Source organism: Ahaetulla prasina, chromosome 4 (assembly GCF_028640845.1).
Source record: "Ahaetulla prasina isolate Xishuangbanna chromosome 4, ASM2864084v1, whole genome shotgun sequence".
Classification (NCBI taxonomy): domain Eukaryota; kingdom Metazoa; phylum Chordata; class Lepidosauria; order Squamata; family Colubridae; genus Ahaetulla; species Ahaetulla prasina.
Genome location: NC_080542.1, coordinates 24,801,026 through 24,818,533, shown reverse-complemented (window position 1 = coordinate 24,818,533; position 17,508 = coordinate 24,801,026). Strand labels below are relative to the sequence as shown.

General features: G+C 38.6%; 1 protein-coding gene across 1 annotated transcript in view; it reads right to left on the bottom strand.

The window, feature by feature from the left end:
• Window positions 1–999: 999 nt before the first annotated feature.
• EPS8L1 (EPS8 like 1) overlaps window positions 1,000–17,508 on the bottom strand; it is a 50,483-nt gene continuing 33,974 nt past the window's right edge. The window contains exons 16-21 of the mRNA XM_058183892.1: window positions 14,984–15,080; window positions 12,514–12,678; window positions 10,669–10,768; window positions 5,142–5,313; window positions 3,945–4,077; window positions 1,000–3,700 (exon numbers count right to left, since the gene is read on the bottom strand). Of these exons, the coding sequence (XP_058039875.1) occupies window positions 3,629–3,700; window positions 3,945–4,077; window positions 5,142–5,313; window positions 10,669–10,768; window positions 12,514–12,678; window positions 14,984–15,080 (739 nt within the window). The 3' untranslated portion in view covers window positions 1,000–3,628. The remainder of the gene's footprint in view (window positions 3,701–3,944; window positions 4,078–5,141; window positions 5,314–10,668; window positions 10,769–12,513; window positions 12,679–14,983; window positions 15,081–17,508) is intronic.

Below are 17,508 nucleotides of genomic sequence, written 5' to 3'. Positions count from 1 at the left end.
AGTGTCGGTGAACCTTTGGTGTTCCCACATGCCGACCTGTGTGTTGGAAGTGGTACACGAAACCATCCCATGAGGTATGTGCAGCCCCGCTGGCCTTCACGTGCATGGGAGCGGCGATACCTGGAAGAGCGGCGGTCCATCATGCATTCGTGAGCCAGCACCCAAACACCCGGATAACGGCATGGAAGCACGTGCCTGACGAACAGCTGGCCATTGCGCATCTGCGCGACATCAACTCGGAAGGTCGGGTGCCAGCCTGCGCATGGATGCCAGAATGCCGCTCTTCTGGGGTCTGTTGCTCTCACGTGTGTTAAAGCCAGCTGACCAGCGCACATTTGAGCACAGGAACATGGAAGAGGAGCCGGCGAGGCCACACATTCGTCGTGGGATGGATTCATGTGCTGCTTCCAGCACACGTGCCGTAGGTTCGCTGACACTGGACTAGAAGATCTCCAAGGTATCTTCCAACCCAATTATTCTATGTTCTACATTTGTGACACTAAAGACACAATCCTGAGCTCTCAAGTAAAAAGCCAGAAGACCAAGGCATCAATCAATCGTGGAATGGACAAAGATCCTGATAATGTAGAAGACCAGAATTGACATAGAAAGCTGATGCAGGAACTGAACTAGTAGAAGAAAATGTGGAATCCCACCAAAGAATGCAAATATTTTGATGTTTTGCCCTTCTACAGTAAATGCAAAACATTTTTGCCATTTCTCTAATGTTCCTTTTATTTCTCTCCTCTTTTCACGTCATATGTCTGTACATCACACCTTGATAAGCCCATTTCACACCACAAAACTAAGAAGGTCAATCTACTAACATTCTTTTTAACCCTATAATGCACTACTAGTTTCTTAAAATCATTTGACTTCATTCTAATGCTAACAGGACCCCAGTCTATAAGAATAGAATAAATATGAATAATGAGTTTTAGGAGAAACAAGAAGTTACCGGTATATTGTTGAAGTTATTTAATGGTTTAACACGGAAGAATACAACTGAAACTCTGCCACTAAAACAGATCAGTCCAGAAGACTATTTCTACTGGGTGAAATGAACACATCAGTATGTCAATAAACGGTCAATGAAAATCCTAATGAGATTAATGGATCGGTGTACTTGCATCAGTTGCCATTAGTATTCATTGCTTGCATGCATAACTGGAAATGTATCATGAGGCAGGTTATTGTTCGAAAAATTTATTTACAGATTTTAATATAATTAACAATGTCTTCCATAAAATCTCTGCAAGTCCTGAATCAATAAGAGATACTGCATTTCCATCATGTCCCACTACAACAAACAAACAAAGTTGGCCTCTTAGGAAGTCTGGAGAAAATAAATCAGAAACATAAAATATGCAAATTTAATTAGTTACTAATGAGACATGGTCTCCTGTGTGGTTTTTTTGGACTGCGCTAAGTTTGCTGGGTGCAAACTAAACTGAAACCCCTTACATGTAGTCCTCAGCTTATGACTATCATTGAGGCCAAAATTTATGTTGCTAAGTGAGACTTTTGTTAAGTGAGTTTTGCCCCACTTTATTGACCTTTCTTGCCACCTTTGCTAAGTGAATCAGTGCAGCTGTTAAATTAGCAACAAGGTTGTTATGTGAGTCTGGCTTTCCCATTGACTTTGCTTGTAAGAAGGTCGTAAAAAGGGATCATGTGACTCTGGGATACTGTCATAAGTGTGAATCAGTTGCCAAGCATTTGAATTTTGATCACGTGACCACAGGGATGCTGCAATGGTCGTAAGTGTGAAGAACAGTCATAAGTCATTTTTTTTCAGTGCGGTTGTAACTTTGAATGGTCACTAAATGAACTATTGTAAGTGGAGGACTATCTATATTGGATTCATCAGTGCCCCCAAAAGAAATAGATAATCTTGGGATTGATTCTTAGTCCTTCTACAATGATGCTCTCCTGCAAAGCACCCAGATAACAGAATTTCTGGCCTTACAAATGTTGTTTAAAATGTTATTTCCTGAGAGATCTACATACTGCTCAGAAACCCACTTGGCCTAATGGGCCACCTAACTAGGGACCCTGTTCTAGAGAGAGCTTTCAAAATCAATTTCATTTTTTAAAAAAAAAAAGTTTTAAAAATTAATCTTTTTAAAACAAATACATGTTTCCTTGAAAATAAGACCCTGCCTTATACTTCTTTTGAATCCTGAAATAAGCGCTTGGCCTTATTGCCATGTGTTTAAAAGCCCGATTGGGCTAATTATCAGGGGATATCTTATTTTGGAGGAAACAGCAATTTCATATAAAATAAATATTTCTTGCATTAGATTTATTATGGGAAAGCAGCTTACAGTGATTTTTACCATCCAAACCTTTCTCTTCCACAAAAACATTAATCTTACTGGCAGCTTGGAGTAAACAATTTGTGGAGAACTGCTAGTCGATTTAGGGATAAAACTGAATTCAAGAAACTTATAAGAAAAACGGCCTTAGTAGCATAGTAATCAAAAATATGGTGCTTTTGTTCAACATGTGTCCATCAAATTGTGAGAAAACGATTGGAAAAAAGAGCCAATTAAATAGTTAGCTAATATACACATACACAAATACACACATAATGAAACCTCAGCACAGCAATTTTCAAGTCAAATGGCCCCATTTTATCATAAAATCTTTTTTTAAAAGTTGTAACATCACATTTTCCTTCAAAGCAGCTGATTCAGTTCATTTTCTTTATAAAAATGCTTTCAGAACAATAGGAAAAGAAGAGCTGTTAAAAATCTGGCTAAATCTTTTTGATTTGCAGGGAAATTATTTGTAGCTTGGTTTGCCCTTAGCTTAGAGGCTGCCGACTGCCACCTAGTGACCAAAAAATGTATTGTTCTGTGAGAACAAAGGCCTCTGAATTTTAAGCAACTCATAATAATAATTAGTCATTTTTTATGACACATACTTCCTTAGAGTATTTAGTATTTTTTTATGCTGATCTATTATTTCACAGGAACATATAAAAAAAAACCAGGTGGAGTCATTTTGGCTAGACAGGATGATCTATTTTAAAAGTTCAAAGAGTTGCAAAATGTCACTCACTGAACATGCAGGCAAGAACTCTGACTACAATTCTGATGATGTTCCGTGAATTGGAGTAAATAAACTGTGTATAAAATTATTGTTTTTATGTAGATTTACATGCATAGTTCACGAGACATACAACTGGGAAAAAAAATCTATTCAACAATATCCAGGCTGATGTTTAATGAAAAAATGAAAATTGAATGGATGATAGCATGCACTATATCATATTTGTATTTTCCTACTGAGAGATTGAGAGATAATTCTACAAGAAGATAAGCAAATTGTTCCAAAATGGAGATAGTGTAGATCCTATAGGACATTTTTTTTCTTTATTTTTAAAAAAATTGAGGATTAAAAAATAGGGAGAGTGTTAGAAGATTGTTCCATGAAACTGGGGATACCAGTAGGTTTCTCTTCTTTATAGCAAATCAAGAATATAAAACACCCATAGTAACAATTATAACCAATTCTTCCATGCTGATCTCCCTACACAATGTAGATTCTGATCTTATTGAAAGATCTGGCATTTCCACATTTTTTTAGCAAAGTCACACCACCTCACAAAAAAAGAGCTCTGTTAGTCCAGTCCTTCTGCCTTTCTTTTTTGTCTTGCCATTACAGCCTCTAGCTCTGACATTTTCCCAGAATCCTAGAAGAAAATAATAGAAAATTAAGGATGAAGTGCTTGACTTCAAACACAAAGCTCTCATTATGTTATCTACTTCTTTGAAACTTTGGTATCCTTTGTGCTTGTCCCATTCCCCTCAGCCCTCCTTTTCCAATCCTTGTATCTTTGCTGATTTCTTAGTTTCTTGTGCTCTTGATGGTGAAGAATGGTCTTAGTTCATCACCCTTCTCCCAACCCTTAGAAGAGATTTCAAAATCCCTGGTACCTTTAGGAGGGCTTTTTGGATGGTAACCTGGCTGTAAACTCGAGGTCCTTCTTCTGGGTTGATAGCTCTCAACTCATCCTTTTGCAAGGCAAGGAGCTGAGCGCCATTCAGAATTCCCAAGGCATTGACAATCCTGCAGGAAGGAGAGAAAAGAGTAGGTGGAATAAATAGAGCATCATAGGAAAAAGGAGTCATTCCATTTAAACTCTGAAAACGAATTGAAAGTGACCTCTAACTAGGACACACTTTGGCAGCTCTTTTGACCAAATAGCAGAATGTCTAAAGCACCAATAAAAAAAATCCCCCTTGGGTTTAATTTATTTACTTAGCTATAAGGTGAAGTTACATTAGCTAGGAGACCACAATTCTAATACAGAGTAATAGTTTGTCCGCCTAAGATTGCTAGCCCTCGATTCATGCTCATGCATTTTCCAAGGTGTGCCACAGGGGGCGAGCTAACTCCACACCAGAAAGAAAAACAAATCACTTTCTTCAGCTTCATTTGGGGCCCTCTCTCTCCACCGAATTCACCTGACAAATGTGCATTGCAATTAGGCAGGTCCAGTGCCAGCAGCATTCTAACTGCATGAAGCTCATCTCCCCACCAAAGTGGGATCTATTTAGCTGCTTGCATAGAACCTGTTTTGAACTGCTAGGTGGCCTAAAGCTGAGCTGAGTGATGGGAGCGCACCCTGCCATGCAATGCTAGGACTTGAACTACTGGAGCAAAGACCATCTCTGACGTGATCAGGTCACTGAGCGACCTCCTTCGCCATTGGGTAAGCGACAGCCAATCAGATAGTTGCTATGTCTACATTGACTGATGTTAGCCAATGAGAGACTCTTCCCCTCACCCCAATCAAACAGGAATCTTATTTAACACAGTTTTACTCTTAACTTTAGTTACCATCTATTAAGTATAAACCTAAAATCCATAGTTAATCATAGTTCAGCAGCAAATTTTAGAAGCCTATCAACTAATTCAGGAAAGCTATTGCTGCTCCTCTATAATGTGGCTATGGAGAAGTCATTCAATGAAAGATTAGTAGCTTGTCAACTGCAGAGAGTGTTGACATGCATGGCATCTCTGATCTAGAATCTAATATGATTTAAAGAGAGAAATATCAGGAAATATATGCCTGGATTTCATTACCAACCTATGTATTTTTTTTCAAAGAGAAGCATAGGCCAACTCACAATGGATTGAACCCTTTGGCCTCCAACCAGGTCCGGACTTGATCAGAATTTGAACTGTAGTCTAAAGGCACATCAGTATCCAGAGTACGTGGGATGTGAAGAGTCTTACTACCGCCACTTGTCCCATTGGCCAGCCTCAGGACGAGCTCCTCATTGACAATGGTGAAGTGATCTACCAGAGCAGAAAGAGATGTCACTCATGGATTCATTGGAAGAAAACAGGCATGGAGAAGCAAAGGATTTGTCCTTGTATCTGGGTAAGTGCAAGAACTATATGTTCTCTTCCAAGAACTTTGTGTTTTTCTTCCCGGTGTGCAGGTATTCCAGAGTCATTTATATACTTTGGAGAAGATCATGCCCAGAAGAAAATATCACAAATGACATCATTTGACAGTATTTTGATGTAACACCAATTACAAAGAAGATGAGAGAAGGCCGGCTCCGCTGGTATGGATATGTCCAAAGAGTAGCACCTTCCACCGTTGCCAAGACAGCCTTCCAACTAGAAGTCAATGGCCGGTGACTTTGCAGGCATCCAAAACAGACACCATAAGCAAAGACATGCAAGCCATAGGCCTGCACCCTGGAGATGCAGCTGACCACTCAAAGTGGCGTTCAGTGATCTGAAAAGCGAACCCTGCATCTGTAGGAATTCACCAGGAAGAAGATGCCCAGAAGAAAATATACCACTTCTTATTTCAAAGCATTCACTTCTGAAAATGGATGCCCCATTCTTGGAATACACAGATCTGGGTGGGTGGGATGAGGGGGGAGGATGAGGGATGAGGGGCGGACTGCCCAATTTTGCACCTCTCCATTTGTAGCCCTTAATTCAAGAGGCAGCCATATCCCTTCTACAGTATCCTGTTATAAATGAATATGCTATAGGTTCTTTAGAACTTTGCAGGATTAGATTATGGATTGATCTCTCCAATACTTCAAATAATGTGGATAAGGATATAGGTAGTCCTCGACTTTCAACAGCTTGTTTAGTGACCGTTCAAAATTACAACACCACTGAAAAAGGTTTTCCACACTGCAGCATCCCCTTAGTCATGTGATCAAAATTCAGACACTTGGCAACAGGTTCATATTTGTGATAGTTGTAGTGTCCCAAGCAACTTGTGACCTTCTGACAAGCAGTCAATGAGGAAGCCAGATTCACTTAACAATCGTGTTACTAACTTAACAACTGCAATGATTAATTTAACAGCTGTGCCAAGAAAGGTCGTAAAATGGGGCAAAACTCATAAAAGTCTCATTCAGCAACATAAATTTTGGGCTCAATTGTGATCATAAGTCAAGGACTATCTGTACTCTCTATTAGTACGAGAACATAACTGCAGCTTTCCTGGATCTGAGTATCTAATGATTAACAACTCATATCATCAGCCAGCATCACAATAATTTCTGACAATTCTGAATGTTTCATGAAGCACAGACATCTAGAAGATTGGATTATCTATAACAGATTGCATCAAGGATTTGGAAAACCAGGTTCATTGTTTTCAGGGACCTCATCCCTGAGGGTACATTCTTTCCTGTATCATTAACAGAGAGTACATCTGGGAAAGCAAACCAGCAAGTGGTTTAATTGAAATAACTTCTTTAATTGAAAGAAGTAGCCAGGAGGTAAAAAGAAAATGAGACTATTGTCAGAGCGAGTAGTTCTTCAGTTAGCAAGTGGAGTTATGAGGATAGGATGCTAAGTGCTGTAGAAAGGACATGCGATAAAGTCTCAAAGTGGCGAATATCTGTAGAGGGTGAAGGTTTGTTCTCTGAGCTTGTGGGTTGGTTTCTGAATGTTTTATTACCAAGCTAGGTGACACCTTCAGCCGAGTTTAGCTGATGTCGGTGTTCTTCTATTTAAGGCTTCGTGTTAGGTCAGATGATGGTGTGTCAAGTGAAGGTCTTGTAATCGGTCTTGTTACGTCAGGTAACAAGGTTACGTCAGGTGAGTATCATTGGGAGGTGAAGTGCTAGTTGTGGGGTGGTCTTGCATGGGTTGGTTGAGGGTCGGTGCTGTCTCTGGGTGGTTGTGCGGTTGATTTGGATTCTGAGGGACTTGTAGGCTGGTTGTAGTCCATGTGTCTGTTGATGAAATTGCTTGTGGAGTGCCAGGCTTCGATGAACTCATGAGTGTGGCGGGTGGAAGGGTGGCTGATGATTTGCAATTTGCAAGACCCATCACAAGACCCATCCACACCAGACCCATCACAAGACCTGACCCATCATGAAGCCGTTATAAAGAGAAGAACACTGGCATCCCCTAAACTCCGCTGGAGATGTTATCTAGCCTGGTAATGAAATGTTCATAAGCCAATCCACAAGCTTGGAGAACAAACCTTCACCCTCATAAAGTTTCAAGTTTTACAGGTGATAGGAGTAGGTTCGCTCTGCAAAAAGGATATTTTTATACTTTCCTTTTAATATCACTTGATCAAACATGTTAGGAAACCATTGAGAAGCTAGTTTACTTGTTTGAGCGTATATAGACCATATTGCTTTCTTCTAGAGCAGTGGTTCTCAACCTTTATAGTGCTGTGATCCCTTTAATACAATTCCCCACGATATGGCGACCCCTTTAATACAATTCCCCACGATGTGGCGACCCCAACCATAAAATTATTTTTGTTTTGAATTTATCGTGCCTGAAGCCGTATTGGCTAGCGATCTGAACCGCTTGCGATTGCCTTGAGGACGGAGGCATTAAAGCGGAGACTCCTCTCCTATTAAGTTTATTGCACCTGAGCCTTTGCTCAGATAAAGGGTGTGGAGCCAGAAGATTTTGAGATTAATATTGAAAGAATTTATTGTGTTAATTCTTGGTGGGCAAGACAAAATAGAGTACCGAGGGATGTGGTTATTTATTTTACAACTAAAAAAGTTAGGTATGAAATTTTGCAAGCCTTTTATAAAAATAAATTTCAAATATTGGGACAAGATATAAAAATGATGAAGGAAATTCCTCCTAAAATGTTAAGAAAGAGAAGAGAATTTGCTTTTTTAGTGGATGAGTTTAAGAAACATCAGATATATTTTAGATGGGAAGTTCCAATGGGTTTGTCAGTGAATTTTAGAGGCAGAAAGTATTTTCTTAATTCAGTTATGAAAGCGAGACATTTTTATATTAATGTTTTAAAGAGTGGGAATCCTTTGTTGTTAGATGCTAAATTAATTGGTTTGGAAATGATGGAAAATAGAATGGGAGAGGGGAGGAATGTTTAAGATGTTAATATGATGATTATGGTTAATTTATGGAATTGATTTGTTTAGGATATAAATTATAGGATTTTTGTTATTTGCTATTTGTATGGTATAAATCTATGGGATGATATTATTTAATTGTGAAGGATGGAAAGTGAAATTTATGAATTTAGATAATGTGGGTGTAATGATTTTAACTGTTTACTGTTATATTGTGGATATAGTTTAAATGATTATTTGTTTTAATTGACACGTTTATAGATAGTAAAAATTATGAAGTTAAGCTGGAAATATTATATTTGAGAGATTTTATTCGAAATGATATTTGATTGATGGAATAGTATTGGAAGATTGGATATTAAATGTTATGACAATTGAAGAAATATATAAGTGATGAAAATTTGAATTTGAGAAGCTGGATTGTAATTTAAGAAATGGACTTATAAAATTTGAAGGAATATACAAGTGGGTGAAAAAAAACTGAATTTTAGAAGATGGACTAATTTTTAAAATGGACTGTAAGAAGAACGGACATTAAATGTTATGGCAATTGAAGAAATATATAAGTGATGAAAATTTGAGTTCGAGAAGATGGACTGTAATTTGAGAAATGGACTTATGAAATTTGAACAAATATACAAGTGGAAAAAAATTGAATTTGAGAAGATGGATAAATTTTAAAAATGGACTGTAAGAAGAAGTAATATGTGAAGTTGGTATCGCTTCTTTTCTTTTCTTTTTTTTTTATTATTCTTTCCTATCTCTTTATTTTTATTGTGAGGGGATCTAAAGTTTCAAATTTTTAAAGGTGGGAGTTTATGTATATTTTGTATACTTTAGCTTGTGATTGTTGGTCATAATACCCGGTATTTGCTCTGGGAAGTCTGGGGGGGGGGAAGGGGGAGGAGGGGGGGAAAGAGGGGGAAATGATACATGGATTGAATATTAATGTACAGTAATTTTTGAAGATATTAAATTAAAATTTAAAATGATATTGGGGATTCTCGACTGCCATTTCAGAAAGAAAAGGAGAGAGGAGTAGAAGGAGGGAAGAAAGTAGGTAGGAAAGAGTAGAGAAGGAGGAGAGGAATAAGAAGGTTAGATAGGGTGGAAGAAGGGAGGAGTGGAGAAGGAGGAGAGGAAGTAGTAAAGTGAAGGAGATGAAGGCTGTGAAAGTAGTAGAGGGTAGAGAGGGAGGTTGTGAAGAAAGGAAGTGGCAATCGGGCAGGCCTGAATCAGTAATAAATAAAAATTAATGATTAACGATGGATAATAGTTTGTACATAAATATGATGTTGGAAAATGGAAATAAAAATTATTTATAAAAAAAAAAAGTTTATTGCGCCTGAAGCCAGATTAGGCTAGCGATTGGGAGTGATTGCAGCTGGCTTGAGAGGGAGACATCAGAGCAAAGATTTCTCTCTTTTTTAATTTATTGCACCTGAAGCCGAATTCGGCTAGCGATTTGAAGAGCCTGCAGCTGGCTTGTGGAGTCAACCATTGGAGCGCGGTTCTTCGACTCGCAAGTATACTTCCCATATTTCCGATGGTCTTAGGCGACCCCTGGCAAATCGTCATTCGACCCCCAATGGGGTCCCAACCCACAGGTTGAGAACCGCTGTTCTAGAGCAAGGCTGGAGAACATGAGTCGCGGTGGTTAGAGTGCAGTACTGCAGGCTACTTCTGCTGATCACTGGCTGCCAGCAGTTTGGCAAATTGAATCTTACCAGGCTCAAGTTTGACTCAGCCTTCAATCCTTCCGAGGGGGGTAAAATGAGGACCCAGATTGTTGGGGGCAATATGATGACTCTGTAAACCGCTTAGAGTGGGCTGTAATGCACTGTGAAGCGGTATATAAGTCTAAGTGCTATGTGGTTTCTAAATGCTCCTGAGCTATTCAATAGTTCTACTCAATCATGAACATTGATGAGGGAGATGATTGGAATGTAATTCAATAACTCAGTGGCGGGTTGCTACCGGTTTGCACCGGATCGGGCGAACCAGTAGTGGCGGTGGCGGGAGTGCTGTGGGCGCGCATGGATGAGCAAACTAGTAGCGACGGGATTTGGAAACCCGCCTCTGTAGTAACTTCTGAAGGACCACAAGGTCTCCATCTCTATCCTAGACCCAGAGTTCAGATTGTCCAAAGGATATTTTAGTAGACAAGTCAACTCCATCTAACATAATTTCAGTCTTGTGCTCTTACTAGGCCCACCTGAGATTTTTCATCTATCATTTGGGCCATGTGCTTAGGCAAAAAAAAAAAAAAAGAATTGCTTCTTTGCTGGCTCTGCAATTCCAAATGAAAGAGGAGTCTCACCTTTCTTGCCGTGGTCCATGTTAATGTCCTCCATGCTGGCCCATTTTACACCATTGGACTGTAGATTTTTGGTCTTGACTGGTGGCTGAGATGGTGTTATCTATGTGGAGAAAGAAAGGGAGGACAACAAGTGCCAAAAGTCTATTTCTGATTGGAAGAGATTTCACAAGAAATCATGGTGATAAGGCTACATTAATTATCTACAAGCAATTAGTCGTCTATAGTGTCTGGGTTTTAATATGTAAAATCCCAATTTATTTGGATCCTTATATATACCCTTGGACTTTTTAACAAGTGATGTTTTTGTTTGCTGGTTTTCCATTTTCAGCACTTTTAAGTAAAGTTATGCATGTGGAATAGAGAGCTGATTCCATCCTCATCCATCTTTGATATTTCAGCGTTTTTTAGAACAGGGGTTGCAAATCCCTAGGCTACAGACCACTACCAGGCTGAAGTGGCAGGTGAGCATGTGTAGCTTCATTTGTGCATGCATGGGATTTAGGTTGCACTCATGAAACCATTATCTCCCTCCTGCTGCCACTGAAACCGCCTGTTGCCACCACTACTGCCACTGCCGGTCTGCGGAATCGAAAAGGTTGGGGATCCTCATTCTAGAACTCAAAGGGAGAAAGCTTTGATTGCTTTCCCTAAATCTCACCAAGCTTTATCAAGTCTCTCCGACCTCTGTGCTGCAATGCTAGATCCCCCAAAGATCATTTAGTCCAGTATTTGGTTTCTAATAATTGCCAATAGATTCTCCCAGGATATCCCTAAGCACAGCTTCCATGGCCCACTTTCGAATGGGCTGTGATCTGGTTCCGGGGCATGGTCCACAGGTTGGGGACCCCTGCCTAAGCATATCCCATTTCATGTCCTCAGCTTCTTATATTCAGACATACAAGTGGGACTTGCAAAACCATATTGCCACATGAAGTAATTCCTTTCACTAGACTTACCTTCTTCTCTATTCTCCATTCTGCTTCTCCTGCCTGATATTCATCATCTGGTACCTTGTTACCAGCAAACCTGCATGATGTTCTTTGTATCACGTGATCAGATTTCAGGCATTTGGCAACCAGCATGTATTTATGATCAATGCAGCATTTTATGATCCTGTAATCACCATTTGTGACCTTCCCAGCTGGCTTCTGACAAGCAAAGTCAATGGAGGAAGCCTGATTTGTTTAATAACCGTGTGATTCACTCAACAATTATACTGATGCGTTTAATTGTGGCAAAAAAGTTTGTAAAACTGAATGTGATTCACTTATCAGTCACCTCAGAAAGAAATAGCAATTCTAGTCCCAACTGTGATAATAAGTTGAGGACTACCTGGGCCAAGTGCAGATCATCAGGTTATAACTTAACATATCTGGAGAAGATTTAAGAAAAGTGAAGGCTATTCTACCCGATCATTTTTTGTATCGTATGCCGTCCAGAGTCCTGATCTGTGAGCTAGATGGCCATATAATAGATCAAATTAATAAATACATTTCATTAGGGGTTTTTTTTTCCTGATGTTTGGATTGATTGCTTTGTCGGTGCATTTGTTTTCTTTGCTGTTTTTAAAATATTGGTTTTTAATTTTAAATCCCATTGGATACAGAATGTTAAAAAACAGAAATAAATAAACAAAGTCCTAATTCACGTAGTCTAACTCAGTGGCCTGCAATCTTTCGGGCACCAGGGACAGATTCCGTGGACAGAGGTTTTTCCTCGGACTGGAGGAGGCATGGTTTCACGTGATGCCTGCATTCCGCGGATGGAGCTTCACTTGTTTGCACAGCCCAGTTTCTGGCATGCCGTGGACTGGTGCTGGGCCACAGACCCCTGGTCCTAACTCACCTTTGTTATTATAGGTGTGATTTCATGGATTACAAGCATTTCCTTGTCATTCTGGATACTGGAATGATTTCCGTTCAGCACTGGAGCAAGAATATTATAAGGGATGTAACCAACTTGACCATAACAATTCTTGACTTTCCACCACTTCTTACTATCATCGAGAACCTAACAACAAAGAAAATATTTCCATATAAACAGAGACAACATTCCAACCAGTTTTTGTGATACTCAAACTTTCCTAATTCAGCCTCATATATAATTCCATTCCTGCTAGCAATCCACAATTTGTTTAGTAAACAGCCTGTTTATGCATAGTTATACTTTTCACATAACCATGGCATGTCATGATTTCACGTGTGCAAGCACTTCACAATTATTTAGCTGGAGGATGTTGCTAACTTTGCAGAAGTTAATAATAATAATAATATCAGAATTGGAAGGGACCTTGGAGGTCTTCTAGTCCAATCCCCTGCCCAGGCAGGAAACCCTACACCATTTCAGACAAATGGCTATCCAACATTTTCTTAAAAATTTCCAGTGTTGGAGCATTTACAACTTCTGCAGGCAAGTTGTTCCACTGATTAATTGTTCTAACTGTCAGGAAATTTCTCCTTAGTTCTAAGTTGCTTCTTTCCTTGATTAGTTTCCACCCATTGCTTCTTGTTCTACCCTCAGGTGCTTTGGAGAATAGTTTGACTCCCTCTTCTTTGTTGCAACCCCTGAGATATTGGAACACTGCTATCATGTCTCCCCTAGTCCTTCTTTTCATTAAACTAGGCATACCGAGTTCCTGCAACCGTTCTTCATATGTTTTAGCCTCCAGTCCCCTAACCATCTTTGTTGCTCTTCTCTGCACTCTTTCTAGAGTCTCAACATCCTTTTTACAACGTGGCGACCAAAACTGAATGCAATATTCCAAGTGTGGCCTTACCAAGGCATTATAAAGTGGCACTAACACCTCACGTGATCTTGATTCTATCCCTCTGTTTATGCAGCCCAGAATTGTGTTGGCTTTTTTAGCAGCTGCTGCACACTGCTGGCTCATATCTAAATGGTTGTCCACTAGGACTCCAAGATCCCTCTCACAGGTACTACTATTGAGCAAGGTACCACAAAGTTCTGTATCTATTTGTTTGCTTGCCTTTTGTCCCACCTTTATTACTTCATAAGTAATATAATAGAGCTTATGCAGGAAGAAAAGTGGATTTCCTCCAGTTAAGAAATACTGTGCTTAATTGGATAAATGGCCTAGATACAAGTAGTCCCCAATTTATAACAGTTGATTTAGTGGCCATTCAAAGTTACTACAGCATTGAAAAAAGTGACATAACCATTTTTCATATTTATGACTGTTGCTGCATCCCCCATGGTCATGTGATGAAAATGCAGCCACTTGGCAACTGGTTCATATTTATGACGGTTGCAGTGTCCCAGGGTCATGTGATCCCCTTCTGTGACCTTCTGATAAGCAAAGTCAATGGGGAAGCCAGATTCACTTAACAATCGTGTTACTAACTTAACAACTGCAGTGATTCACTTTACAAATGTGTCAAGAAAGGTGGTAAAATGGGGCAAAATTAACTTAATAACTGTCTCACTTAGCAACAGAAATTTTCAGTTGTGGTCCTAAGTCAAGGATGACCCACAAGTGTGTGTGTGTGTGTGTTATGTATATAATAGTATTAATATAAAATATATAGAATATATTAATATATAGAATATTCATTTTACTTTATGAAGCAATGTATTTTATATGAATTAACGTATTTTAAAATAAAATATGTATTTGTAACTGAATATATAATTTATTGCCTTTTTATACCTTACAAAATTGACTACGCATCTTCCTCTTATGTGTATCATATTATTTTTTGCTTTTTTCGATACATCTTTACTGCTGCTATCCATGTATTTCATACCATACACTAAAAAATAAATATTTTATAAGTAATTCTTGAGTAACTCAAGGTGGTGAACATGCAAAATACTCTTCCTCCAACTATTTTCCCCATCATAACCACAATCAACCAGCCAATTTTCATGTTAAAATTTCAGGTTGGCAATCAATTGGTGTGTTTCCAAATTTTGGGATTCCCAAATGCAATCATTTTCTTTATATTAAAGATTACTTTATATTAAAGATTAGGGGCCTCTGGTGGCTCAGACTGCTAAGACAGTCTGTTATTAACACAACTGCTTGCAATTACTGCAGGTTCAAGTCCGACCAGGCCCAAGGTTGACTCAGCCTTCCATCCTTTATAAGGTAGGTAAAATGAGGACCCAGATTGTTGGGGGCAATTAGTTGACTTTGTCTATAATATACAAATGGATGAAGACTATTGCTTAACATAGTGTAAGCCGCCCTGAGTCTTCGGAGAAGGGCGGGATATAAATGCAAATAAATAAATAAATAAAATAAAAATTACACTGTTCTTTTTGGCATAGTTGAAACTCTGGGTCATAAATTCACCTCTAATATGTCTCCTTGAAGCACCGACAGTTCATTGCTGTTTCTGGCTGTGAAATTGTGGGTGCAGATCACTGATTTCTTCTCTAAATGTTTGCACCTGTGAGGGAGAAGGAAGACGCATTGGATTTAATGCAAGAATACATTACGATTTGTGTAGATCAGATTTCATATCTAAGGAATTCACTTTGTTTTTACGTATCCCCGAGATCTATTGACCTGAGACAAATCAATGAACATAGCAAGTTGATTTAGGATTAAGGAACAAGGTTACCTCTTAGCACACAGTCAAGAAATTTATTTTAGCTGAGCTCATCTTTCAGTTAAAATGGTACCTTGGTACTCATTGTTAATTAGTTCCGGAAGGTGCAATGAGTATCAAATATTTTTTTCCCATAAAGAATAATGTAGTATAATGTGTTGCTTGAAATAGATTCGGAAAAGGATTTGGTAAAGGACTGTATGATAAAATGGGCACAGAATATTCAGGAACCAATAATGTTGGAAACATGGGAGAAAATCTGGGTTAGAAATGTTAAGTTTACACAAGCACCGAATTTAAGGGAAAATTTTTATAAGATGTTTTATAGATGGCACTTAGATCCCAAAAAATTATCACGTATGTATCCTGATATCCAAGCGAAATGTTGGAAGTGTGACTGTGATGACGCTACATATTTTCATATTTGGTGGACTTGCAAGAAAATTAAGGACTTTTGGATAAGAATTTGGTGGATTATTCAAAATGTCCTGAAGAAGAAGATAAAGTTCCTGCCGCAATTTTTCCTTTTGGGAATTATAACGGATTGTACAGGGATTGAGACTAAATTGATTCTGAATTTAATAACAGCAGCAAGGCTGTTGATTGGACAATACTGGAAGAAAAAAGAGTTACCTACAATAGAAGAATGGATATTGAAAGTCACTAATTTGGCTGAGATGGCTAAAATTTCAGCTTTTTTGAAAGACAATATGCAGGAAAGATATTTAATTGAATTGAAAAAATGGATTGATTATTTACAAAACAGATATCAGATTAAGAAATATCAGATTGCCTTTGAATAATTAGGAAGTATTATTTTATGTAATGGGGGGGTTGGGAAATGAAAAGATTTGGATGAGGTTAATTGGATTAGAAGGGACAATTTTACTCTATGTTTGGTTTATGTATAACAATACCTTGTGATTGACCCGGGAAGCTGGGGGAGGAAGGAGGGGAAGGGGGTTTTGTGGGGGGAGGGGGGGAAAAAGGGGGAAAATGTTTTTGTTTCTTAAAACTTTTTCAATAAAAAAAAAAGAATAATGTAGTGAGTCACAAGGTAGCTGACACCAACAAGTTCTAGCTTGTGCATTGGGTACCAAACAAACAATGAGTATCAGGACAAATTTTCATGTCAAAATGTGTTGGGTATCAAATTCAATAAGTTTCAAAGTAGTTGAGTACCAAGGTATCACTGTCTATGCATATCCTATTATGGCATCTTTCCAGGTTTTCCTCCATGCTGCTCATCCAATTTAGACCCAGAAAACTTTATTTTTTCATTTCATATTTTCTGAGAATCAGAAAACCTTGGGTACTATTGTAAATTTGCTGTCCGTTTCCTACTCTTCCTAATCAGTCATCAATGGAAACAAAGATTTAGATGGAGCTGGGGGGTGGTGTCGTCATGTTTTATAGAAAGTTTTAGAGATGATTACTCCCAAAATTATGTCTATCTGATCTCCCATTCTTTTCACTTTCACTATGATGGAAATATTCTCTTAGACCTTTATACAGAGATGTAGTTTTCATTTAGTTTACTCTAAAGCCACACAAGTTATTCATTCACTTAGTTTCTTTTTAAAGTGCCTCTTATTAAACATACAAATCTTTTCTCTAAACCCGCTGGGTGGCATAACCCATCTTCATATAAATACGAATGTTCACAAGAAAGAGATGGGAGAATTATTAAGATGCTGCTGTTGCAATGTATAAAAACAAGCCATGCATTTTCTTCTTTAGAACTGCTGTTTCCAGGGGTGTCTGGGGGTGGCATGTGTGTCAAAAAAGTCAAAATGGTGGCCACAGTCATGTGACCAAAGCCCTCTCCTTTTTATATATATTATGGTGCACATAGAAAGGTTCAGGCTTTGATCACATACAAGTAGTCCTCAACTTGTAACTACAACTAAGCCATTTCTATAGCTGAGATGTTTATTAAGTGAGTTTTGCCCCATTTTATGACCTTTCTTGCAACCATTGTTAAGTGAATTACTGCAGTTGATAAATTAGTAACAGATTAGTAGTAATCTGTTAGTAACAGATTAAGTGAATCTGGCTTCCCCATTGACTTTGCTTGTCAGAAGGTCACAAAAGGGCATCATGTGACCCTGGGACACTATAACCATCATAAATATGAGTCAGCTGCCAAGTGTCTGAATTTTGTTCACATGATCATGGGGACGCTGCAGAAGTTGTAAGCGTGAAAAATGGTTTTAAGTCACTTTTTTCAGTGCCGTGGTAACTTTGAACAATCACTAAATGAATT